The sequence below is a fragment of the Dipodomys spectabilis genome, unplaced genomic scaffold (assembly GCF_019054845.1).
Source record: "Dipodomys spectabilis isolate Male_0828 unplaced genomic scaffold, ASM1905484v1 ptg000069l, whole genome shotgun sequence".
NCBI lineage: Eukaryota > Metazoa > Chordata > Mammalia > Rodentia > Heteromyidae > Dipodomys > Dipodomys spectabilis.
In genome coordinates this window covers 10832228-10859034 of record NW_024870746.1, presented here as the reverse complement: position 1 = coordinate 10859034, position 26807 = coordinate 10832228, and the positions used below count along the sequence as shown (strand labels likewise).

At 37.9% G+C, this 26807-nt stretch overlaps 1 protein-coding gene across 1 annotated transcript; it reads left to right on the top strand.

Moving 5' to 3' along the window:
- The first annotated feature begins 316 nt into the window (after positions 1–316).
- Fbxo28 (F-box protein 28) lies at positions 317–26560 on the top strand. The gene is made up of 5 exons (XM_042681495.1): positions 317–592; positions 11483–11592; positions 13568–13706; positions 19440–19635; positions 22050–26560. Exons 1-5 carry the CDS (start codon positions 335–337, stop codon positions 22442–22444), a joined length of 1098 nt encoding a protein of 365 aa, XP_042537429.1. The 5' UTR covers positions 317–334; the 3' UTR covers positions 22445–26560.
- The last annotated feature ends 247 nt before the right edge of the window (positions 26561–26807 follow it).

Here is a 26807-nt window from a genome sequence, read left to right as displayed (position 1 = left end):
ATTGATTATGGCAACATTGTTTTGCTCATCCTTTGTCAAGAAGTTCTTTTTTTAAGATAAAACGGCACCAGTAAAGTTCATTTTAACTTTGTCCTCGAGTGCTTTCCAATCTTAAATAAAAGGGCCTAGACAAGCACTTTTCTTGAAGTTTACAGTATCTTTTTTCCTTTCCAGCAAACAAGACCGCTCTTTCCGCCCGTCACCCCAGAGGCTCCACCCTCTTCCTCTGTTGCCCCGCCCCCTCGGAGGTTGCAGGAGGCGGAAGTGACGCACAGGAAGTGTTCCTGTTCGCCCTCACAGTTGGGAGGGGGGGGGAAGGAATCAAACTTCCAAGATGGCGGCGGCAGAGGAGCGGATCGCTGAGGAAGGAGGCGGCGGCCACGGCGATGGCGGCTCCTCTTCGGCCGCCGGCTCTGCTCAAAGACAGCCCCCTGTGCCCTCGTCCCAGGCCCCGCAGTCGGGGTCACAGGCACCTCCGGCGATGGCTCCGGACCAGCTGCCACAAAACAACACGCTGGTGGCGCTGCCTATCGTTGCCATCGAGAACATCCTCAGCTTTCTGTCCTACGACGAAATTAGCCAGCTCCGCCTGGTGAGCCCCCCGCCGGGACCCCGCCGCCCTCGGCTCGGGGCCGAGGTCTGGGAGGGACCCCGTCCCCCGGCCCGCGAGCCCCGCCGGCGCCAGCCCGGAGTGCCCCCCTCCGGCCGGAGGCCGCCCCGGGGCGCGCGCGGGTCGGCGGGAGGCGGCCGGTGTCGGATCGCGCCCCGGGTGCGCGGCTGGGGGCGCTGGGCTTGGCTTTGGGGGTGTCCCCGCGCCCCGCCTGGAAGCGGCCGCGGAAGTTGGGCTTCCCATCTTCTGCTCGGTCTGAGCGCGAGCCTTCCCCCCCACCCTTCCCCCGAGGGGGGTCTCATCGCCTGCCTTTATTATCTATTTGTGATCGACCGATCAGTCGATCGATCCTGTATACCGCCCCTCCGTCCCCCGACGGAGTTGGGGGGAAAAAAACTCACAAGTAAGCCGATGATCCCCGGCAGGCTTGGTTTGTCTTGCAAGAACCACGTATTGTTCCCCCATCCACACAGGCTTGCCTGTTGGAGAAGATGAGGTAGGGGTTGATCCATTTCACCCCAGTAGAAGGGTCTGAGGAAATTAGAATGTGTGTGTGTGTGTCGTGGCTCTAACCCCAGCGCCCTAGTTGACCACTGAAGTACAGCCCTGAAAAATGACCCTTCTGGCTTTACCTCGCCCTGACACATCGCATCCAATGAAGCAACTTGCCCCTTGGCAGGATTTTTTTTTTTTTTTTCTTCTCTCTTGCAATTCATTTTTTTTTTTTTGACTAGTGCTGTCTTGACGCCCACCCGTTAGCAGTAGGAGAAATTTATTTATATCTTAAAATCACAGTTGTTTATTCCAAGATCTGAAAATAATACCAAATTTGCCTTCTGAATTCCACTTCAGCCCAGAGGTTTCACTGAAGGTTTGATAAATGTCTCACTTCAGACAGATACTCTGCTTCCTTCGCGTGTCACCATTTATCTTTAAGTGGTCAGGAAATTGAAGGAGGTGGACATTTTGAAGTGATTGCAGAGCAGTTTTGTGTAGACACTAAATCTACTTGAGATTGTTTGAAAGAGGACAAAGACATATCTGAACGTGCTATGCATGTCATTTTCTTATTAATCAAAATATATCTTAGTATGGTTTACAACAGTTTGACTGTAATTGCTTTGTTAAAATATTTGTTTTAAGCCGGGCGCTGGTGGCTCACGCCTGTAATCCTAGCTACTCAGGAGGCTGAGATTTGAGGATCGCGGTTCAAAGCCAGCCCGGGCAGGAGAGACCGTGAGACTCCTATCTCCAATAAACCACCAGAAAACCGGAAGTGGCGCTGTAGCTCAAGTGGTAGAGCGCTCGCCTTGAGCTGAAGAGCTGAGGGACAGCGCCCAGGCCCCAGAGTTCAAGCCCCACGACCGACAAAAAAAAAAAAAAAAAAAAAAAAATATTTGTTTTAAAGAAAGCTTATCATTATTACCTCAAACTGATGGGCGGTTTTTTTTTTCTAGTCAGCACAACAATTCGACCATGCCAGCCATACAGCAAAATGCAGAATTTCTTCCATTGAAAATACTTCACAATTGCCTATCTCTCATTTTCAAAGCGTTTCACCCTAGTAACTAATGTACAATCTTAAATACTCTTTCATATTTTTTTACTAAGAGTAATGTTTGACCAAAATTGACAGAATTTCTGCATGAGCATAATATTTGAACTGAGCCAGTCATACAGACAATGGCTTTGTAAAGCTTGAAATGTTTACAGTTCTGTTTTGAAAGTATTGAAAAAAACTGACTAGTCATTTTTGGTTTTGAGGGGTTTTGTTTCTTTTTGTTTGTGGGGAGGATGAAACTCTGTGACTTGTTCATGCTAGACATGTAAGTGTACTATCAGTGGCCCTCATTATACTTTTTTTGAAGTTAAAACATGTTTAGAGAGGGAAAAGCAGCCCATGCTAGGAGACAAGAGTTAAAATACATCCCACAATTTTAATAAATGGTACATTTTCCAAATGCAATTGAAATATTGAGTTGCAGACTTAATTTTTAAGCAGTTATCTCTTTTGGGCTTTTAAGGTTAAAGATTTATAATTTCAAATATTTTCCTTAAGAAGGTTCCACCTCCCAGAACAGATTCTACAACCAGTTTTAGGTCTGCAAATAGATATTTTTTAGTAATAAGGATTCTTTTCCTCCTTTCTTTACTTACAGTTAATGAATGACTCAGACTAAGTCATGGGAATTTAGAAGTGTTTTGGGTTTTTCATTGGTTTGGTTTCTGAATGTAAACTTACGGTAACATAAAAGAAAGATGTGCTTGTCACTAAGTGTCAGCATTAATTTAACCATGATTCTTATATGAAACTGACAGAAAACACTGACTAGTTAGGTGCTTTATGTGTTTTCAATTTAAATGGCCATTTATATGTAAAGAATTGTTTGGGGGAAAATGATTTAAGTATATATATATATATATATATATATATATATATATATATATATATATATGATTAAGTATCCATTGTATGTTATAACATAGTTCCTTTCACTATATTTCCTTGGGTAGAATTAGGGCTGAATGTGCTTGAAATGGAGTGATATTAAGAACCAAATTACTTCCCATAGACCTAAATGTCAACGATTTTGGAAGCTGATGAGCTGTTCTGTTCATATGTTTTGTTTTTTTTCTTTCCAGTTTGCTAACTTGTTTTATTATATAAGAAAGGACCTTGTTCACAACTGTTGTTAGCACTTGCTTAAGAGGACAGATACACTTTACTGGTTTTTCAGTATTTTTCTTTAAAGGAGTTGCTGCAATAACATTTTCAATTATTTTTGCAAGTTAGTTGTTAATAGGATTTTTTTATATTAACAAAATAATTGAAATTTCACTCAGTCCAGAATTTGAATCTCAGTCCAGACATTTCCAAAGGACTAGCTGAATGCCTCAGTAAATTGGATCATTTTCTGTCATTGTGTTCCAAGAATATATCCAAAGCCTAGAAATCCCAGGTATAAAGAAATAATTTTAAATATTAACTCTTTTCCAATGCATTTAAAATTTTAAATACTTTTGAAGGATAAAACATGTACTTTAAGTTCTTTTCCCAGTAAAACAAATTTGTGCTGATAGAGTTTTTAAGTATGTCACCTGAGTTCCTTAACAGATACATGAGAGACTTTGAAATAAGTGGCTAAGTATAAGAAGTTCAAACCTAACTTTGAACCTGTAGCTTTGATTCATAAACACAAGCTTCTTGTCTACTGTAAAGAACTAGGGAAGGTTTTAAAAGGTGTTCTAGAGATAGATTAGTAGTTTTTCTCCCATGTTTCAAATGGATAGATATAAACTTAATGGAATTGTTAGTGGTTAAGAACAGGAATTTGACTACAGGTTAAATTGAGAATTCTTACTTATTAACTGGAATGAAATTTTCCAGTCAGCAACAAAGTATATAAAGTCATGCTTTGTTCCAAGATGTTTGTCTTTTTAAACTGTTTTTAAACTGTTATCAATAGTTTAAACTGAGGTGGTGGCTCACACCTGTAAGCTCAGCTACTCAGGTGGTGATTAGAAAGATTTCAGTTTGAGGCTAAGCCCAAGCAAGGTTAGCAAGACCCCATCTCAGCAAAATAGTGTGATGGCACATGCCTGTAATTCCCAGCTACACAAAAAACATAAGTAGGATTACTGTCTAGACCTTTGGTAGGGGGAGGGGAGGTTAAATTAAAGTGAGATGCTGCCTTTTTGAAAGATAAATCAGAAAGATCTGGGAGTATGCTCAAGTGGTAGAGGGTATGCCTAGCAAGCAGGAGTCCCTGAGTTCAAGCTCCACAGTATTGGAGAAAAAAAAGTTTGAACTGAGGTGTCTAATAGGCACTTTAATAATAGGTTCTGAGTTACATGAAGAAAAATCATTTCTCAATTTATTTGAAACTGTAGAAGCACCAAATGAACACCTTTTTAAATACTGGTTTCCATTACACTACTTTCTTGGTACTAAGATAGTTTCGTTTCATATTTTAACTTTTGTAAAATCAGAATATATCTGCCACTGCATGTGTATTATAACAATACTTTCCCCCCAGGAGAGCTTTACTTACAGCATGCTTTAAAGTCTTTTAAAATCCAGAGTACTATCTTTCAAGGTGGCTAAAAGAAAACTATGCTTTGAGTTACAGTTATTAGACATCACCTAGTCTGACCCACGCTGTCAAGAGTGAGCAAAATTGTAGGTTTCCCAGATTTGTAGTGTAACTAATTGTCTTATGGTATTAAGAAAGACCATCAAGGTACACAAATCTAAAAAGATTATAACTAAATACAAGTTAACAATTAAGTTAGAGAGTACTATAAAGGATAAACACAATTTAAAAAAAAAAAATGGCACTCCTGGGCTTGAACTCAGGGCCTGGGCATTGTCCCTGAGCTTCTTCTGCTCAAGAATAGCACTCTACCACTTGAGCCACTGTGCTACTTCCAGCTTTTTCTGTTTATGTCGTACTGAGGAATTGAACCCAGGGCTTCATGCATGCTAGGCAAGCACTCTACCACTAAGCTACATTCCCAGCCCCAAGAACAAACACATTTTAAATCCTGAATAAGCAAACTGAGAAAAAAATAGATGTATTCTCATATAATAAAGCAGCAACTTAAGGACCTAAAATAAGTATCATTTTGCATAATAATTTATTCAATAGGTTCTTTTATTTTGAGATTTGCATGTTTTGTAATTATATTGTTAGTAATCTTTTAGTACCCTAATAGTCTGTTAAAAGGAGAGAGGTGTACATTGAAAAACTTATGACATATAAAGCCTCTTATTTTAAATTTAAAATAGATTAAACTTGATGAGCATATTATATAAGGGGATCCAGCTAGGTGTTGTGGCACACGCCAGAGTTACATACTTGTTTGGCAAGTGCAGAGCCCTGAATTCAAACCCGATATCACTTTAAAAAGAGAAAAAGAAGAAATGTGGTTTTGCATTGGATCATAATACTTAAAACTTAAGAAGCCAGGTGCTGGTGGCCCATACCTGTAATCCTGGCTACTCAGGAGGCTGAGATCTGAGGATCACGATTCAAAGCCAGCCTGGGCAGGAAAGTCCACGAGATGCTGATCTCCAATTAATCCCCAGAAAACCAGAAGTGGTGCTGTGGCTCAAGTGGTAGATCACTTGCCTTGAGCTGAAGAGCTAAGGGACAGCACCCAGGCTCAGTTCAAGCCCCACAACTGATCCCCCCAAAAAAAGAAGAAAGGAAAAAATAATACAGTAAGTGCAGAGTCCTGAATTCAAACCTCCGTACTGCTAAAAAGAAAGAAAGAGAGAGAAAAGAAATGTATTTTTGCATTGGATCATAATACTTAAAAGGTAAAAAAAAAATACAGGCTATTCACTACAACAGCAGTCACATTTCTTGTTTTTTCTTTGTGTTTCTAGGGTCAACCATTCTTTTTAACTGAGACATAGTATTACCTACTTTTTTTTCTAGGGTTTTGTTTTGTTTGAGCCAGGGTTTTGCTGTGTGTCTGTGTGTCCCAAGCTAATCTAGAACTCATTGTTAAACCCAGGCTTGGCCTTGGACTCAGCATCCTTCCACCTGTGTCTCAGATTGCTAGAATTGCTGTGTCTTAGATCACTAGAATTGCAGGCTTGTATCACAATGTCTGGCCCATTTGGTTTTCTGACACAAATACATTGTATCATGTTTGAATCAAGGTAAATGTATTTCCTCAAACCTTTATTCTTCCTTCCCCTGCCCTCTCTTTCTTTGAACCTAGGACCTTGTACTTGCTAGGAGGTGCTCTACTACATCCCCAGTCCTTCCAGCCTTGTCTACTCATCATTCTACCCTTTGCTGCTATGAGCCCTGATAATTTTGACATTGTCATTATCTTTGTTTTGTTATTATTAGTCTCCATATTTTTAACTTAACCATCTTAGATTGTCAAATTACTAAGATTTTTGTTCGTTTGATTTTAATCAGAGAAACGTTTTTTCCTTTAAAATCATTAATATACCTCTAAATTTAGAGCTATGCTTTAAATGAGATTTCTTTGGTTTTGTTTTGGTGTGCTTTGAAGAGCCTAAGACTAAACCCAAGACCTTTGGGCATTCTGCCACTGAGCTATATCCATAATCTAAGTGAGGTAATCTAGAGGTGCAAGTTAGCATGCAACATTGTTAGCAGTGATCATTAAATTACTTGCCTTGGGGAATATGGTATATTCCTATTTTCCTATGGTCACCTTGCTTCCTTCTGAATCTGAAAACAAAAGACATATATATATATATATATATATATATATATATGTGTGTGTGTGTGTGTGTGTGTGTGTATATATATATATATATATATATATATATGCTTTTCTATACTGTACTGTCAGGGTTTATTGAACATCCATGAAAGGAGGACCAAATTAAAACATTGATTGTCTTATACTAGCTACTAATGCTTTGCATATTTTTGACATTGACTTTTCTAGCGCTGTTCTAATTTGTCTTTGGGATTTCCTTTCTTCTGATCTGTTTTTTCTTTTACTACCTTTGATACTGTGAATGTCATTTTTAAAGCTTTATTTATAAGCCTTTTTTATAATTGACTTGTTCCTTTGATGTTCATGTATATTGATTTCAGTTATCACCAGTGAAATTTTCAGAACCATATCTTTCTAGGAGTCATATTCTAATATTACAGTGCTCATTGAAAATAAGTCAGCTGACTATCCTAGTGCTAGATCTTTCAAAAGATAAGTACTCTTTTCATTTTATTTATTTATTTATTTTTGGGTCCGGTCGTGGGGCCTGAACTCTGGGCCTGGGCGCTGTCCCTCAGCTCTTCAGCTCAAGGCTAGCACTCTACCACTTGAGCCACAGTGCCACTTCCGGCTTTTTTCTTTTTGCATATGTGGTGCTGAGGAATCGAACCCAGGGCCTCATGCATGCAAGGCAAGCGCTCTACCACTGAGCCACCTTCCCAGCCCTGCTCTTTTCATTTTAAAATTATTTTAAAACTATCATTTGGTTTCCCTGCTCAAGCATTGGAAATTCTTACCATAGTCCATACACCTGCTAATCTTGAGAAATATTTATAGGTCTTTGGTTGCTCATTCCAGATTTTATGCTTTTGCCTGCACTGTCACTTAGAACTCTGTAGTCCTTGCTCCCTCTTCCTTTTTCCTGTGAGGTCTCCCTTTCTTGACTTTATGTGGCTGTTCGTATTCTCGTCAACCATACTTCCGTACTTACACTAGTTAGTGCTCATGTTTAATTGAATTTCTAGATGATTAGTAAAAGATACGTAAACCCCAGAATTTGTAGAATTAGGCGTATTACATAAAACAAAACTCAAAATAATTTTAATCATTCCTTGAAAATTATAATAGTAATTGCCCTTCTTCTTTTTCTGTAAATAAGTGATTGATAAAATTTTCTTTCCAAGCTCAAATACCAGTACTGCCACAAACACATCATTGCATAGCCAGATAATGGTACACCAATAATCCCAGCATCTAGATGCTAAGTAGGATCACAAAGTTCAAAGTCAGTCTGTGCTGCATAGTAAGACAATGTCTCAAAGGAAAAAAAAGTATATTAAAATACTTGTTTCCAAGAACTGGTTGTTTTTGTTTTCTTTTCTTTTTGTCTTGCTGTTCTGTCTTTGAGATGGCAAGGGGAGCACAGAAATGGAGGGACAAAGGTGAACAAATGCAGCAGTGGTGCTCACTGAACAGTACGGGAAAATGAACTGGGTGGGGACAGGAGGGGAAAGCTGGGATAGAACGAGGGAAGAGGTGACACGTCCAAAAAGAAATGTACTCTTTACCTGATTTATGTAACTATAACCCCTCTGTATGCCACCTTTAGAATAACAATTTAAAAATTTAGAAAAAAGTTTCATCTCAGAACTTAACAAGATAGAGTCTATAAGGACAAGAAAGTGTTGTACAAGGTTATTAAGGATACTTTTTTTTCTTTTTAGTGTCTCTCCATGTGATGATCTAATGTGTCAAATGGCTGTAAAAAGTTAATATTACAAGCCAGGTCCTAGTGGCTCAGGCCTGAAATCCTACCTACTCAGGATTGCTGTTCAGAGCCAGCCTGGGCAGGGAAGACTGAGACTCCAATCTCCAGTTAACCACCAGAAAACCAGAAGAGCTTTGGCTCAAAGTGGTAGGGCTAACTAGTCTTGAGCAAAAGAGTTCATGGACAGTGTCCAGGCCCTGAGTTCAAGCCACACAACAAACAACAACAACAAAAATTATAGTCCCCAAGTTTTACTCACCAGAGGCAGTCTGGTATTAGACATCTGATGTGTTTTTACTGTGAAATATGGGAATTTAGCTCTGTTTCCTTCATATCATACACATGGATGAACTACCTTATTCTTCCCTTAGTAGTATAACAAAAGTTATTTTTCTCATAAAGTTCATTGTGGTTATTCAGGATTAGGGTACAGACTGTCTGAAGTTTGGTCCAGGAAACCTAGAGCAATAAGATCTCCTTGGGTCCATAAAGTCTAAGTAACTCTTGTTTTTTATGTTTTTACTTAATCATTTGCAAGCATATAATGGAAATTTCCAAAGTGTAAAATAATATCCCTCACTAAATAGTTTTGGAAGGAAGACTTGTTTTGATTAAAAACATGTTAGTATGTGTTGGGCTTATTGGCCTTTTTATACCGTATCCTCAATAAATACTGATAACTTGTTTAAAATCTTTGGAAAAAGTTTTACTATATTCATTTATCATAAATTATTCAGTACTTAAAATTTGTTTTTTAATTATGAGATGGGAAATACATATTTGCATACACTTTAGAGATTGGAAATACATATTTGCTTCAAATACAGTATATGTGGCATACTATGTGGCAGTGTGGTGTTAATGCTAGAATATTAAAGTCTAAATAAAGTTCAGCCCAATTTGCAGGAATTTTGGCCTCTACATTTTCAGGAGAAAGCAGACTTATCAGTGGTTTAGTCAGCATTTCATGTCCACAGTATAGATCAAGCATGTGTACGTGGATGCTGTGAGAGAGGAAGAAGCATAAGAGACACTTCAGCATAATTGACTTGGTCTTGATAGGCAGTCACTTCAGTGACTTGTATTTTCTTTTTTTCTTTATTTTATTTTTTTTGTCAGTCCTGGAGCTTAAACTCAGGGCCTGGGCCTTGTCCCTGAGCTTCCTTTGCTCAAGACTAGCACTCTACCACTTGAGCCACAGCACTACTTCCAGCTTTGTCTGTTTATGTGGTACTGAGAAATCAAACCCAGGACTTTATGCATGTTAGGCAAGCACTCTACCACTAAGCCACATTCCCAGCTCTAGTGACTCCGTATTCTCAACGTCCAGACTGATGACTGAACCATTACAAAATTGTTAGGGATCCAAAAACAAGTTTTAGGTACTAGGTTTAATTAAGAAAGATGCTAGGATATCTCAAGTATGGCAGTTAAATAAGTGGAACAAAGATTTAAAATTAATATGAAGATACACTTTATTGAGCTAACAACTTTGTATTGCAGCTCAAAGTTTACCAAGTGATTTAGCATATATTTTATTTAATCCTAGTAACTGAGTTAGATAATATCCACATTTTATACCTGCTATATCAGCTTTTAAGTGATAGCTTCGTGTACAAGAACGTATATATATATTAGTCTAGTGGTTCATGCCTATAATCCTAACTCCTCAGGAGGCTGACCTCTAAGAATCATGGTTCAAAGCTACCCTGGGCAAGAAAGTTCATGAGACTCTTATCTAATTAACAACTCAGAAAAAGCTGGAAGTGGAGCTGTGGCTCAGGTGCTAGAACACTAGTATTGAACAACAAAAAAAAAATCTCAGACAGCACCAGGCCCTGATTCAACCCAGGACTAGCACAAAACAAAAAAGCAGACTGGACTCACACCAACTGTTCTGACTTCTAGTCTTTGGCTTAAGGGCTCAGAGTAGTTGCTTGTTGCTATAAACTGGAATATTTTGGAGGATATAATTGACCCAAATCACTAGGAAAAAATAAGTATTCTTATTCTAGTTATTTATTATGTAAGTTTTGTGAGATTAGACTTAAATTTAATTTACACATTGTTGGCTGAATGGAAATTGTTCTTTCAAACTATTGAGAACCTTCATGTACATAGTTAGACTGATTTTAGGACTTCAGTCTTCCCACACTATATCACAGGTTTGGTTATTGTAGCTTCATTGTATATCGTGATCCCTCACCTATTATGGGAACTACATTCCAGAGACACCTCCCCACCCCCCCCACCCCTGATTTCTGCAATAGGTGAAAATCCTTGAAGTACCAATAAGTGAACCACGAGATAGTGAGGGACAACAAAATAACCCTGCTACTTTGTGGATATTCACCCATCGTGTGGGGGCTCTGGGCCGTAACTCCCATAATAGGTGAAGGATCACTGTACTTATTACCTAAAGTGAATGACATTTACTCAGATTAAGAACAATTTTTTTTTAATGAGATGTTATAAGAATACATGTTTTTAATGAGATGTTATAAGAATACATGTTTTAAGAGATTCACCCGGACTGGGAAGGTGGCTTAGTGGTACAGTGCTTGCCTAGCCATGCATGAAGCCCTAGGTTTGATTCCTCAGTACCACATACAGAGAAAAAGTCGGAAGTAGTGCTGTAGCTTAAGTGGTAGAGTGCTAGTCTTTAGCAAGAGAAACTCAGGAACAGTGTCCAGGCCCTGAGTTCAAGCCCCATGATGGACTGAAGAGAGAGAGAGATTCACCCACATACACTGACTCAAGAGATTCAGACAGCAAACTGTATAACAGTACTAGCACCCAAAATGTTCAGTCATCAGATTATCTAAATCCATTGTTAATAATGTGGTTATTGACTTTTTTTTTTGTAATTCTATCTCCCTTCTCTCTCATAGGTTTGTAAAAGAATGGACTTGGTCTGTCAGAGAATGTTGAATCAGGGATTTTTGAAAGTGGAGAGATACCATAATCTGTGTCAGAAACAAGTTAAAGCACAACTTCCAAGGTACGTTATAGCAAGCTTTGACATTGGTTTATAGTTGGAGCATGTTGTTTATTTTTTATTGTCTCAACTTTGTAGCAAAGGACAGATTTCACTATGATTGCTAAGACAATTCAGTTTGGAAACAGTAGTGTTTTTAAAAATTGAGCATAGTTGGCACACGTCTATAATCTTAGCACTCCATGAGTTTAGGCAGGTGGATCATGAGTTCAAGGCCAACCTGGGTAATTGAGAGACATTGTCTCAAAGAAATAAAAATAAGCTGGGTGCCGGTGGCTCATGTCTGTAATCCTAACTACTCAGGAGGCTCTCTGAGATGTGAGGATCACATTTCAAAGCCAGCCTGGACAGGAAAGTCCATGAGACTCTTATCGCCAATAAATCACTAGGAAAAAACCGAGTAGTGCTGTGGCTCAAGTAGTAGACCGCTCGCCTTGACCTGAGGAGCACAGGGATAGCGCCCAAGCCAAGAGTTCAAGCACCACGACCAACAAAAAAACTGATGCTGGGACAACTGAGTAACTACATGTGAAAAAAATGAAGCTTGGTGGTTGCCAGTGGCTCATATCTGTAGTCTTGCTACTCAGCCTAAAACCTGGAGAATCCCAGTTGGAAGTCAACCTAGGCAGAAAGGTCTTCAAGACTCTATAACCAAAAAAATGCTGGACTGGAAGAGTACTTCAAGTGGTAGGGACCAGCTGAAAATAAGAAGCCCAAGCAAGAGTGTAAGTAAAATGGACCATTGACTTCTTTTTTTTTTTTTGTTTTGGTTGAACTCTGGGCTTGAGCGCTGTCCCTGTGCTTTTCAGCTCAAGGCGGGCGCTCTACCGCTTTAGCCACAGCACCATTTCCTATTTTCTGAGTGGTTCATTGTAGATAAGATTCTCATGGATTTTCCTGCCCAGGCTGGCTTTGAACCGTGATCCTCAGATCTCAGCCTCCTGAGTAGCTAGGATTACAGGCGTGAGCCATTGGTGCCCACCTTGGACCATCAACTTCTAAGAGTAAATATCAGTAGTAAATTCTTGGATCCTTAGAAGAAGATACAATAGTAAATCTTCATGAGTTTGGAATAGACAGTGGTTTCTTACATGTAACACAAAAAGTAGATGATGTGGTGGTGCAAGCCTGTAATCCTAGCACTCAGGAAACTGAGATAATGGAAGGTATGAGGCCTGTTTGGGCTACATAGTCTTGTGTATACTAGGCAAATGGTCTACAATAGCTGTCATCATGTGTTTGTGGTGTGTGTATGTAGGTAATACATGTATACATACATGTGTGTACCTATACTAGGACTTGAGCTCAGGCACTTATAACTTCACCTGGCTTGTTTGCTCATGGCGGGTACTCTACCATTTCAGCTATACCTTTAGCCTGGCCTTTTTGCTGATTAATTGGAGATGAAGTCTCCTCATGGACTCTTTAGTCCAGGTAGGCTTCAAATGGTATTTTTCTGATTTCAGCCTCCTGAGTAGGTAGGATGACCACCAGTGGCTGGTAAAGAATGGATTTTTTTTCCCATCAGCTTTCTCTCTCACTCTCTCTGTCTCTCTGTCTCTGTCTCTCTCTCTCTCTCTCTCTCTGTATGTATGTATATATATGTATATATACACATACGCACATGTATGTATATAATTTTTAATTATGTTTAATTACCTTTAGTTGCACAAAAGGTTACCATTCAATTAATCAGTTTATGTCAGTTGATAACATCCTTTGTCAGTGAGTGCTAGTTCTTATCAAGAATGTCTTCATAATGTGCTTCATTTATCAGAACAGTTAATGATGGCATTGAAGAAGTCTAAAATGACTTGTCTAAGACTGTTTCATTGAGGAGTTTTTCAAAAAATAATTTTATTATTATAAAGGTGCTGCACAGAGGGGCCACCATCATTAAGGAATTTTTATTGCTTCACATCCTAATCCACACTACTGCTTTTTAATGGTTGCTGTTTTATCTTTATTATTATTTTAGGAGAGAGTCAGAAAGGAGGAACCATTCTCTAGCTCGTCATGCAGACATCCTTGCTGCTGTGGAAACCAGGTTGTCACTCTTAAATATGACTTTTATGAAGTACGTGGATTCCAATCTCTGTTGCTTCATCCCAGGAAAGGTAAAATAGACTCTTGCCCAGAATAGCTGGATTGTGGTTGTATGTAAATTTGATTGTTAGAAACCTACAAAGTGGTATTTGAAAGGTTTGAATTGTTCCTACATCTCTGAAAGAATGAGTTTGTTTAACTTTTGTACAGTTATCAATGTGAATATGTGTCATTCATGTGGTCTTTATATTTGAAATTCTAATTATAAAATATACAGAGGCTCTGGTATTCTATAAAGAAGCTTAGTAAGAATTCATACTCAAAAAAATGTGAACTTTTAATGTTTGCAGAGATGCCAGAGATATTGCAGTGAACAACATAGGGATTGTCCTGCCTTCAAGATTGTTATAATTTTTGGGAGGTGAAGTGGGAGGACAAGCTCATTTTTGTTTTGCTTGAGAAATATTTCATAATGACAACTTTATAAATTTGCAAGTCTGACCAGAATAAACAATTTTTCGGTTTTTATCCTTGTTTTTATTTTTAATTTTAGTTTTTCCTTTTTTAATTTACTTTTTAAATTTTATTGTAAAAGTGATGTAAAAAGGGGTTACAGTCAACATAGAGCAATTCTTATACATTAATACACTCAGAACTAAGTAATGGCCCTCTTTAACAAAGAAGTAAGTATATTACTAAGTTAATAAAATCCTACCATAGCTAGGTGCTGGTGGCTCATACCTGTAATTCTAGCTACTCAGAAGGCGGAGATCTGAGGATCACAGTTCAAAGCCAGCCTGGGCAGGAAAGTACATGAGACTCTCATCTCCAATTAACCACCTGAAAACCAGAAGTGGCGCTGTGGCTCAAGTGTTAGAGCGCCCGCCTTGAGCTGAAAAGCTCAGGGACAGTACCCAGGTCCATAGTTCAAGCCCCATGATCAACAACAACAACAACAAAATCCTACCATACTGCGTGTTCCTTAAACCTTTTATAATACCTCATTTCTTGAATTAAGAATAAATTCAAATGACATATGACTATGAACTTAAAAAAGTATTTTATAGTTTGGTTGATGTCTGACAGAAAGATTCCTTAGCATGATTAGAATTGATTAATACTTAGTAAAAAGTGGAAGTTCTTTTTTTTTAATTATTTATGGATCATAAGCATTGGCAATATTGTATATGTATTGTCTCCCAGTTTTAAATTTTCTATGTTTATTTTAATGGAATCCTATCATAATTTTACTCAAAATATTTCTCAGTATTTGGCACTTTCTTCAACTAACCTAACAAATGCTTTTGTGGGGGCTATAGAAGTATGACCGACAAGAAACTTTAGGTTCTGATACCTAAGGCTTAATACTGAAAGGTCCTTTTAACCACTATATGTTGTTTTCTCCATACTCATAGTGTTGACTGTATGTCTCATTTTGAATGATAAGAACTTTAAGGAACATCCTGACGTTTTTGTAACTAATGAGTAGAGCAGTTGTGACCAAGTGCAGGGGAGCTGCAAAGATCAAAATATTTAACATTAGGCCTTTACAGTAGTTTCCATTACATGTTCTAGTTCGTCAAGAAATGATTGGATTGATGATCCTTAGCATTTAAGCAAATGAGATTAGGTCCAATTGAGTCCTATTCTTTTCTGGTAACCATTTGTTGACTTCTCACTTTAAACAAAGCCAAGGTGGCAGTGGTGGACGCTGTCTCTAGTATTCGAGATGTAGTTGGTCCTCATAGCATTTCCTGAGCGGGCGTATCTTTGTCCCTGGCATACCTTGCCTTTTCACTAGAAAGGATATTTGTACCCACTTTTACCTCATAATGTGGACGTCTACTAGCTTTTTCTCTTGTTGCTGATTTTGTTTGTGAAACAATTTCTCATTTTCAGAGCACTTTCCATGTGTTACTTGAAGACTAAGAAAACGGGGGGCATAGAGATGTTTATGTGGTGATTTAGACAAATCTTACTTCTCTGTTGTTTTCTTCTGGTTTTCTTTACTAGTACCTGTTTTTTCACAGTATTCTGTTTCTGGGTTTTGTTTTGTTTTCCAGAAAACCTATACTTGACTGAAAATGACCAAAAAATTACTTTTAAAATTCAGATATGTCTTTTTATACTTAATTCATTTTGGATTATTTAATTTCTTGAAAGTACCTTCTTAAAGCTTATGTCTTGCCTAAAAGAAAATATGTATATTCACAATTCTTATGTTACTGGTACTTTTCATTTTATTTAGACTAAATTTGCTAACTTATTAGAGTTGGCAATGTTTGGATTATTTTGTTATTACTCTCATTTTTGTTTGTTTGACTTTTTAATTTCTTACACTTTCAGATACTGCCTTTAAAATGTGAAAAATGTAATACTTAATTTTCACATACTGGAATAAGAACATTGTGTTTCTCATCTATCCATTATGGTAACAAATTTCAGGGATGAAAGATTTGGCTCAAATGCCTATTGCTTTGGGCCTATGGCCACACAGTATATTATTATGGAAGCATATGAAGTGGAGGCCATGGTAACCAGAAGCAGAGAAGACAAGAAGAAGCCAGCTCTTTAAGGACATGTCCCAGTGACCTAACTCCTTTTTACTAGGTCCCACAATAGTGTTCTTTCTGCTTAATTTATAATTTGGTTTATGATTTCTCTAGCAAATTATTCTAAGGTGGCATCCCTGAATTATGGAAGTTAAAAGGACTTTCATACTTCATAAGAGCACAACTCATTTTTGGTGATATATGCACATATAATATATATGCATATGTATCTAAAGTCAGCTTTTTATTTCCCAGTTATTGAACTGAGTATTGGTAACAGCAACATGTGATTTAAGTTAGATTGCCCTATATTTATCACAGTTTTGAGATTCTTGCCACTGATATAAGGATCAGTAGAAAAACCAAATAGTGAATATTTTTGGCTCTATGGGTCATATGGTCTCTCACAGCTATGAGAGACAGTTATGAACAGCATGTAGTAAATGAATGTGTGCCTTATCCAGGCTAAATAGAGGTATAATTGGCCAACCCTGAACACTACATTGATATTCCATTCCTCTTCTCTGAGAACAAAGGTGTTCTAGATGGTTAGCTTGCTCCTGTGTGCATCTCTCAAATCTTCAGTTTGTCATATAGAAATTTAACTTTTTAATAAACTCACATTTGCATCTTCAGTTTGCACCTACTGAAGTATGTGTATGTGAGCAGTGATAGTGAACTATTTTGAAAAAAGATAGAGATGGTCCCTGCTTTTTCTTATCACAAGTATCCCTGATGACCCATTTTTTTTGTTATTGTTGGGAAGGTTGGGTTTTTTTGTTTGTTTGTTTTTGTTTTGGTTTGGTTTGGTTTTTGGTTGGTGGTGGGCCTTGAACTCTGGGCTTGGGCGCTGGGCCTTGAACTCTGCTTAGGCACTGTCCCTGCACTCTTCAGCCCAAGGCAAGCACTCTACTGCTTGAACTACAGTACCACTTTCAGTTTTCTAGTGGTTTATTGGGGATAAGAGTCTCACGGACTTTCCTGCCCGGGCTGGCTTTGAACCATGATCCTCAGATCTCAGCCTCCTGAGTAGCTAGGATTACAGGTGTTAGTCACCGGCACCTGGCTAGAGTTGGGTTTTTTGTTTTAGTTTTAGTTTTTTGATTTGCTCTTGTGCAGGAGCCTGCCGGCAACGAAAGGGAAGCCTGAATTAGGCGGCGAGGATGCAGAAAAATAAAGACATAAGACAAAGGATGGGGTTGGGAGGTCTGCAGCTCAAGACTACAGCACCGTTTATTTTTACCTTTCCCTAATATATACTATTAGAAGTCAAGAGGTAACATAAGGTTACAGTAGTCCAGAAAAACAAGGAAATTTTCAGTAAAAACAGAGTGCAGTAAAAATAAGACACGGTCAACTGGTAAAAAGTAAAACAAACTCTGCAGACATAGCAAAGCAATCCCGGGCACCTGGTATTTTTTAAGTAAGCCAGTTTCTTGTACTTGCCTTCAAGTGAGCACCGGGGTCAAGATGACCTTTAAACTTTACTGTCAGCTCCCAACACTCTTGCTAGTACTTAGGTTTGCATTTTTGGTAGTTCAGCTTGCTTACTTATAGTTGACACTTTACCATTTGAGCTATAACTCCTCTTCCAGCTTTTTGGTGGTTAATTGGAAATAAGAGTCTTGTAGATTTTCCTGCTCAAGCTGACTTGGAACCATGATCTTCAGATCTTAGACTCACAAGTAGCTAGGATTACAGATGTGAGCCAATCTGGTCATCATCCTGGCTTTTTACTGATTAACTAGAGATGCAGTCTCATGAACTTTACTGCCCAGGATAGATTTGAATCATCCGATTACAGCCTCCTGAGGAGATAGGATAACAGCCAGCTAGCTATCCATGTGTTCTTGTTAAAACTGTGGTCTACAAGGTAGGATTTTTCACAATGTAAATACTTTTTAAAGTCATAAGATTGCCTCACTATTCCTAAAGAGACCTAAAATCTACATATACTGACATTTACTAAGTATATATAATTCTAGACTGACAAGGATCATTATATTACACTGAGAGTCTAGAAATTGCTAAGCACTGTGAGTTTGGTCCAGGTATTCTTCTAGGTTATGCTTCTCTTAGTAAACAGATGTTTACTCTCTGAAGGAGAAGAGTAAGCAGAGTATAAAATTGGTCCAGTGTTGGGAACTGGCTGCAGAAATGGAGTGGGAAGCAGAGTGCTGGAGATTTTGGTAATAGAATGGTTTGGATTGTTATTCCACAGTTCTTGTAGGGTAAAGACCCATTGGAATTGATGTTGTATTCTATAGTGAAGGCATAGGAATTACTGAGGATACCCTCACAGGGATTAACATTAACAGCATAAATACCTGAGGAAATTCATTTACAGTTTAGCAAGAAATGAGGGAATTGGGAAGCAATATATGTCATGCCTTAGATTCCTCCATTGCAGTTACTGTTAAATTGAAAAAGAATTTTTTGCTATTCTTTCCTGATAGCAAGAAAGTGTGATCTGGGGAGACTATTCTAATCCAGGGCAATTCTTAGTGAAAAAGAACTTGAAGGAATAGAGCATGTAGGGCAGTGCAAGAGAAAGTGGAATCAGAATGAGTTTCCTGAAGTTTTGGGGAATAGAATATGGTTTGGAGGATTAGCAGAGTATGAGTATGGGTTATTTCCCCAAACTATCACTTTTCCCATGCAGGATTTTGTTTTTGTGTTTAGTCCTCTAGTTACTGTAGCAACTTTTTGTACTTGGTCACAATGTATATGGTTGTATCTCCCCAATTACTCTGATTCCCTTCAGAGAAGAAGCCATATTTTATCTTGACTCTTTAAATATACTCTTAAATATAAAGTATTATGACAGCCACGCACTGGTGGCTCACGCTTGTAATCCTTGCCACTCAGGAGGCCGAGATCTGAGGATCCAGGTTCAAAGCCAGCCTGGACAAGGAAAGTCTGAGACTCATAAAACCAGAAATGGCTCTATGGCTCAAAGTGGTAGAGTGCTAGCTTTGAGCTCTTTAGAACACTGTCAGAGTACTGTCCCTGACAGCTCCCAAGCCCCTAGTTCAAGCCCCACAGTTGTACAAAAACAAAGTATTATAAAAAGCCCAAAAACTTATATTGCATTTATATATACCAGTAGGTTATATTCTGCATGACCAGTATGAATTAACATACCTGGTAGGCCTTTACATGAATTGCAAAACAAGTGATCAGTTCTATGCCTGGTTAGCTATTTTAAAAATAAGTAAATAAACTGGTGCTAATGAGAATTCATTATTTTAGGTGATTGATGAAATTTATCGTGTACTGAGATATGTCAATTCTACCAGAGCCCCTCAACGAGCTCATGAAGTCCTTCAAGAGTTAAGGGATATTTCCTCCATGGCAATGGAGTACTTTGATGAGAAGATTGTTCCCATTCTAAAGAGGAAATTGCCAGGGTCAGATGTGTCTGGAAGACTCATGGGCTCTCCTCCAGGTATCTCTTGATAATAATATCTTCAGTTTATAATTAATTCTCATGCATAATTTTGTAACTTTTTTTGTTAAGATAGCATTACTGGGTAAAAAGTTATATGTAACTTTTATTCACATACACACACACACACACACACTGATTTGTTTCTCAGTTTTTGTTTTTTTTTTTTGGGTCCGGTTGTGGGGCCTGAACTCTGGGCCTGGGCGCTGTCCCTCAGCTCTTCAGCTCAAGGCTAGCGCTCTACCACTTGAGCCACAGCACCACTTCCGGCTTTTTTTTTTTCTTTTTGCTTATGTGGTGCTGGGGAATCGAACCCAGGGCCTTATGCATTGCAAGGCAAGCACTCTACCACTGAGCCACCTTCCCAGCCCTGTTTCTCAGTTTTTCAAGACAAAAGTATTCCAGATAAAACTTGAAAATACTCTTTAATTTTTTGAGACAGGATATTGCTATATAACCTAGGTTGGTCTTGATTTCTTCATCCTCCAGTCTTAGCTTATAAGTGCTAGAATTATAAGCATGTACCACCAGACCTGGCTCCAAAATATTCTTCATCTATATAATCCAGTAAATTATTTCTGCCGCCAAAGTATCTGGCTGCTACTTTGAAAGACAGGACATATAAGACTGTTTTGCACTCTTATATTTCTATTGTAGTTATTTTGTAAAAGCTTATAAGCCCACTGAGATTTATGTCCTTATCTATGAAAGACTGAATTGTTTGTTATCCCTAATCCTTGCAAATACTTTAGAGGGCCAATTTAATAAACCTTTTTGTTTTATTCAGATTACTCCTTGCATTTTTCAGTGGATCTCTGATTTAACAATAAAAGCCTATGGCATCTCAGCATTAATGTATATATTTTTAATAAGTACATATTTCCTTACAGCACTGTAGAAACTAAAAGAAGTATAGTATGTGGTATATACACTAAGGGATCATGCAATTTCATATAAATTCAGAGAATAAGGCAAGTCCAGAATCCAAATTAAATTCTCCTGGGCAAGAGAAATACATTAAAGCAGTGTTCAATTACATGCCAAATATGGCAGAGTCTTAAGGAAGATAAAGTCAATATTTGCTGGTCTGAGTTGTCGAAAGGTAAGAATTGGTTAAGCCTTAGAGTTGGGCGAGAGAAGAGGAATATACTTCAAGCAGTGAAAATATTATGGTTATTTATACACACAAAGTTAAAATTAGCATGATGGGCTTAAGGAATAGATTCATTTAATTCTTGTAGAGAACTTTGAGGAGATAAGAATTTTTTTAATTAATTAGAGTAAGTTAGTGAATTCTAAGCCCATTTTCTGTTCCAGTTTTATCCCTCTAAAAGTTTAGTTCCAAAGCCTTCCTGTACCATGTCGAATTCTTCCTGATCATGTGTGATGAGACCTACTCCTTGGTGGAGTCCTTGCTTCTACTTTGGCCAAGTAGAACCTTTGCATGTAACTACATGCAGAATGAACAGTAAGAACAGGATAGGCAAGTGAGGGGACCTGAATTTACCGCAGTACTGCAATGAAATGAGGAAAGCAGGAAAGATGTGTACTTCTTGGTATTACTAGACCTTGAACCCTGGGTTTGAGACTATACTTGGTGTTCAAATGTTTGTTTATATAAATGTTTATCTTATATAAAATAAGATAGATGGAAATTTTTTTTTTTTTGGTCAGTTATGGGGTTTGAACTCAGAGCCTGGGCCCTGTCCCTGAGCCTCTTTGTGCTCAAGGCTAGAACTTTACTTGAGCCACAGTGTCACTTCTGGTTTTTGAGTGGTCAGTTGGAGATAATAAGTCTCCAAGGGACTTTTCAGTCCAGGCTAGCTTCAAACCATGATCCTCAGATCTCACCCTCCTGAGTATCAAGGATTATAGGTGTGAGCCATCAATTCCCACTTGGAAATATAATTTGGGGGAGCAGGGGGAGTGGCTGTGTTTACTACTAATGGGGTTTGAATTTAGGGCCTCTTGTTCTTGCTTAGCTTTTTCACTCAGTGTCAGTGCTCTACCACCTTAGATATCTCTGAGAAATTAGAGGTAAGAATCTCAGATTTGGCTGCCCCAGCTGACTTCAAACAGAGATCCCCAGATCTCAGTCTCCTAAACAGCTTGGGTTATAGGTATGAGCCACTGGGACCCAGCTAGAAAATAATTGTTTTCTTGCTAGGTCCTAAAAATGTTTAACAATATTTATGCCATTAAATTATCTTCTCCATTAATTTGCTGGCAGTCTACATGTTGCCACATGAGCAGGAAAATAGCAATTCAAACTCATTTATAATTAAAGCAAAGTATTTGATGAGTCCATTAGAAGAAATAGTTTGCAAACAAGAAATTGATACTCTATTTTAATGTAAGTCTAAATAGTGCTAGTAGGGAAACCTGTTAAGTGATGCTTTTTTTTTTTTCTCCAGTTCCAGGACCATCTGCAGCCCTAACAACAATGCAGCTCTTCTCCAAGCAAAACCCTTCAAGACAAGAGGTTACCAAACTCCAGCAGCAGGTTAAAACCAATGGAGCTGGGGTGACTGTTCTCAGGCGTGAAATTTCTGAGCTTCGCACCAAAGTGCAAGAGCAGCAGAAACAGCTTCAAGACCAAGACCAGAAACTGCTAGAGCAGACCCAGATCATAGGTGAACAGAATGCACGATTGGCTGAGCTGGAACGCAAGCTACGTGAAGTAATGGAAAGTGCAGTAGGAAACTCCTCAGGGTCTGGGCAGAATGAGGAGTCTCCTCGGAAACGAAGAAAGGCAACAGAAGCCATAGACTGTCTTAGGAAATCCAAACGTCTTCGGAATAGGAAGTAACGTCTTTGGAATATGGTTCTAGTTCCAGAGGAAGACATTATGGCTTGGTAGCTTAAACAATTATGCATATCAGGATGCTGAGAGAAACATGGTGTCCTTAGGTTTCTAGGCTTTCAAAACTCAACTTACACTTGAACTCTTACAGTTGGGACATTCTTTTCCTGCTTCTGATGGAACTGATGCACAGAATGTTTTTACTTTGCAATAGATTTGTACTAAACAGACCCATGCTATAATGTTTGGGGAACTAACTTCTTTCTGTGCAGATAATGTTTAAAGTAAGTTTGTTTCTGCATATATGCACATTACATAAGGATTTTAAACCCAGTCTTGACAGACTAGATGTTAAGTTTAATACAGAAAATGTCCTGTTCACTTGAAAGAGGAAAAAAACCTTTTTAAATGGACACTATCTTGTTTTAAAAAAAAATGACTTTTTGTTATAAGTGACCTTTTCGTCTGGAATGTCTGAAAAGTAGTTGATGCTTTTTGGTATTGAAGTAATGGGTAACTGAATGGACTTCCATAGTATTGACTGTAGAAGGAGCCTCTACAGTATTGACTATATATTTTTATAAACTACTGGCAAGGGATGTCTCCAGTTGTTATATACATGTTTTCAGTTCTCTTTGGGGGCCATGTCTTACATTCGCATGGATGGATGCATGCATTGCCTAGTCAACTCACTTAAAAAGCTCTTGCACTGGTATTAATCTTGAACCTCTGTACTTATCCACTTTTTAGAGTGGCATCTTTGTTGACTTAGCGCTTAACATCTTCCACCACAACAGCTTGCCTCTAGGGGGAGAATTGTTAGTCCATTTGTCCTCCAGTTTTACAGGAACAAGAGAATCTTAAAGCCCATTGCTTTATTCTCTGTAGGGTTCAGGCATGTTGTCCAAGGCAGAACCCCAAATCCAAGGCTCTTTCTATTGGTATCAAATCTCCAGGAGCTAGTACTGATCCTCACTTATCACTGTGTGCTCATGGACTAAATGTGGTAACTCAGTAGGGGACCCAACTTTTTTGGAGGCAAGTTTGCCACTAAAGGAAATTTCATTGAAGAAAATTGTACCATGAAAAACAATTTGATCATTTCATTTCTGGGGGATGACCTAAGAGAAGCTTTTTTTTTTTTTCAAGTATTAATTTCATGCTTTCCTTAAACTTTAAACAAAAGCTTTAAATTTTTTTTGCACTCTTTTGAGCTTGTAACTGGAAATGCATGTCTTGCACTGTTCAACCTTCTGAGTGGTCACTTTAACAACTTCCAAATTGTGTATAATAGTTCTTTTCTCTAGTTGTATGTCTCTGATACATTCAACTTAATCACTGTTTTAGTTTTATCTTCATGAGCTAAATTATGTAGTTATTTTTCTTTTAACTTCTTTTTAACAACTGTTGCTTTGAGCTTCAGTTAGTTAAAGTAAATTTAGTTGTGATATAGAAAACTGTCCCTTACTAGGTGGGAGTTGACACTTGTGTAAAACCTAAGGTTTTGGTAAGTACCAGAGTTGAAGAATAAAAGCACAAGATTATTGCCTTTAAAAAAAAATCCGTCCAGCATAACATGGTTATTCATCCTTTAGGTAACCTTACCAAATGAAACTTTCCATTTTTATATTGTCCTTAGCTTTTGATCATTTCTATGTGTTGCTCCATTTATTCTGTAGTATGTTTTCAATGAAAAAAAAAAAAAGTAACATCCAAGTGTTTTATGGTTTGTTGAGAAGGTAACTTTAAAATAAACAATGTCGTAGAAACATTTGTCAGCCAAGGTCATCCGTAGAAGTCCTTGTCTGGAACTCATTTTTTCAGCGAGTCTCATTTTTTTTTTTAATCAGAGGATTTAGCCATATTACTGTAATTTTGTATTTGTAGGAGGCCTACTGGAATACTCATACTTTAACAGTCTACTTTTCTGGTAGCAGGAAGACTTTTTAAGTATCAGAGCACAGGTTTATAAATTATGATCCTTATGCATCAAAGGGATATAGCCACAGAATATGTCTTCAATTATTGAAAGTTTTCCTGACTTTCTTTTTAAACTACATCTAAATAGCCTAAATGTATCTAGTCTTCCATTAGTTTCATGAGCATATGACTTTGATAACGAATATACACTATTAGAAAGTAAATTTTCTGTTCCCAACCCCAGATTTCTACAGCATACACCTGTAGACCCATGTTTTTAAGGTTGAGTTGTACTTAATGCATGTATATTCCCTCACTAGGAGAATAAAGCACTACAGTTTTAAGTCTTACTCAGAATAGGTAAAACATATTAGGATATTGCCTTCACCATTTATCAAGACAACCATTATGTAGAGGTTTTCGCTTGTATTTAGGGTTCTACAAATCACAAATTATTTTGATCAACTAAAACTGACATGTGATGGGAAAATTATACCTAAGAGAGAACACTTTGTACATTTCTAGTTTAAATGCTGTGAGTTGTTATAGTACAACACTTCATAAAGCATTTCCATCATCTGCCTTAGTTGTTTTTTAGAGGAAACTTCTGTTTGGGTCATTCCCACATAAAATTCATGGTACAAAACTACACACATGGATGAAAATGTGAAAAAGCATCTATAAGAAATGAAGGACTGCCCTCCCCCCCGCCCTTCCCCAAATGGATCTTCTGCTTCTCTCCCACATGGATGCCAACTTGGTTTTTGCACATCCTGAGGTTACATAGAACCTGTTTCTCAACCTTTTGATGTACAGAGCCTGGAAATGCAAACGCAAATGTATTTGGGGCAATCCTACTGTTTAAAGACTATTGGAGTGCCAACAGGTCTAAAGCCACTGATTTTGGAAGCAACTTTTTTGTAAGATATATTTTTTGAAGTACTGAACTTTACAGGGGCTTGCCTTAATCTCTAGTAATTTCAAGATGTATGCGCTATTATTCTATGTGTTAAAAATGTTAAAATATTCTATGTAGCCCCCAAAGTGGGTAAAACAGAGTATAAGTAATGCCTAAATAAATAAGCTAAAAGGTGTCACTACAGCTGGATTTTTGAAAGAAAATGGACATGTGAGAATAGGCTATGCGTCATAAAAAAAAAAAGAATGGCACCTTAGGATTGCACTATTTTATGCATTATTTTATATGCCATTTCATAGCCTGCACTTTAATCTCCAAAGAAATGATGTATGGTGTCCCCGTTGTTTCTTATTAGTAATGAGCTTTTTCCTAAGACAGGGCACTTAATTCTATTTTATTATACTGAATTAGTTTCTTGGAGGTGGATTCCTTTTTTTGAGTTCTCTATTTCCTTAGCCATAATGTTCTCTGGATCTGGGAACTCCCTTTTGTTTATTTCCAACAATATAATTTTAATTTAATGTAATATAAATCATACTTGGTGATCAGCACATGTGTATGTCCTCTTCTAGCAATGAGTACCCAATTGTTACATGTATCAAACCCTTTAAAAATATATGCTGTAAGATTTGAAGGCAAGAATAAAAGGCCTGAAAGGAAATGCCCTGTATGATGCAATTGCTTAGAAATGGCTGATTCTAACAGGAAACCCAGCTGAACATGCTGTCCAGTTTTTGACTCAGAATCTTTCTAAATTCTTTGATAAGGACACAAAAGTTCTAAGTTAAAACTATTTATACCCTGTCATCTGCAGGAAATCATTACTTGGAGCAAGCACTGATTCCACAAAATGACATTAACAGTTGCCTACCCTGATTCTCCCTTTGAATAGAATACAGGCACATGGGTGATAAGTAGAACAGCCTCAGATAATGGCCTTTTGTAAATTTCTAAGACTATTTGGTAGATTTCTGAACTTCGGAGAGTAAGTCCAGATCTTTCCTGTTGTGTCAGAAGAAAACCATGAGGTTTAGAAGTATATTTATCTTAATACGTCTATTGCCAAAGTCTAATGATCCATATTCAAAACTACCAAAAGGTTTGAGGTGTTAAAAATTCCTTTATGTGGTACCATGTCTGTTTAACTTATGCTTCTGAGCAACAATAATCACTAGGTTACCTTCTGGAAATTTAATTGTTATAATCTAATCAATCATTGGAACACAGAAAACACCTCCTGGTCACACAGCAGGATACTGAAATAAATGTGTTGTTACCAGTGATGCTTGTTTTCTTTGTATTTCATGCATAAGAGTTGGAGCTCTGCATTAGCAAATGCCTTTTTGATTTTGTTTTTTGATGTGTATGTGTGTGGTCTTTTTGAGACAGGATCTTATGATGTGACGAATTGAAAATTGTCCTGTCTCATCCTTGAGTTGCTGGAATTACAGGTGTACCCCAGCATGCCCAGCTGTAGCTACTGTCTTGGAAGCACTATACCATATGTGTTTTACATATTGTAGATTTCAC